Source organism: Phaethon lepturus, unplaced genomic scaffold (assembly GCF_000687285.1).
Source record: "Phaethon lepturus isolate BGI_N335 unplaced genomic scaffold, ASM68728v1 scaffold47041, whole genome shotgun sequence".
In the NCBI taxonomy this organism is placed as follows: domain Eukaryota; kingdom Metazoa; phylum Chordata; class Aves; order Phaethontiformes; family Phaethontidae; genus Phaethon; species Phaethon lepturus.
This window is the reverse complement of record NW_010516425.1, coordinates 8,594-8,899: the sequence shown is the minus strand read 5'-3', so window position 1 is coordinate 8,899 and position 306 is coordinate 8,594. Positions and strand designations below refer to the sequence as shown.

At 57.5% G+C, this 306-nt stretch overlaps 1 protein-coding gene across 1 annotated transcript in view; it reads left to right on the top strand.

The window, feature by feature from the left end:
* The first annotated feature begins 42 nt into the window (after positions 1-42).
* B3GNT4 (UDP-GlcNAc:betaGal beta-1,3-N-acetylglucosaminyltransferase 4) overlaps positions 43-306 on the top strand; it is a 1,128-nt gene continuing 864 nt past the window's right edge. The window contains exon 1 of the mRNA XM_010296055.1: positions 43-301. Within this exon, the coding sequence (XP_010294357.1) occupies positions 43-301 (259 nt within the window). The remainder of the gene's footprint in view (positions 302-306) is intronic.

Below are 306 nucleotides of genomic sequence, written 5' to 3'. Positions count from 1 at the left end.
CCGCTGCCCGCACAGGGCCTGGGCTCTGCGCCGGAGGTCGCCATGTATCCCAGGATTAAGTGCCTCGCGCTTTACGCCTTTTCGGTCACGCTGCTGGCGTGGGTTTTTTACCTGAAGAAGGAGGCAAAGTTGGCAGCGTCGTCAGCGGACCAGAAAGCGGATGGGTGGAATCACAAACCGAAGTCTTTGGTTCTGGACAACGCTGAACCCAGCGGGTGTTTGCCAAACTTGACCCTTGCCAATTCTTCTCTCGCCCTCCCAGAGCTCCACCGTGTCTTCTTAACATACAGGCACTGCCGGAACTTC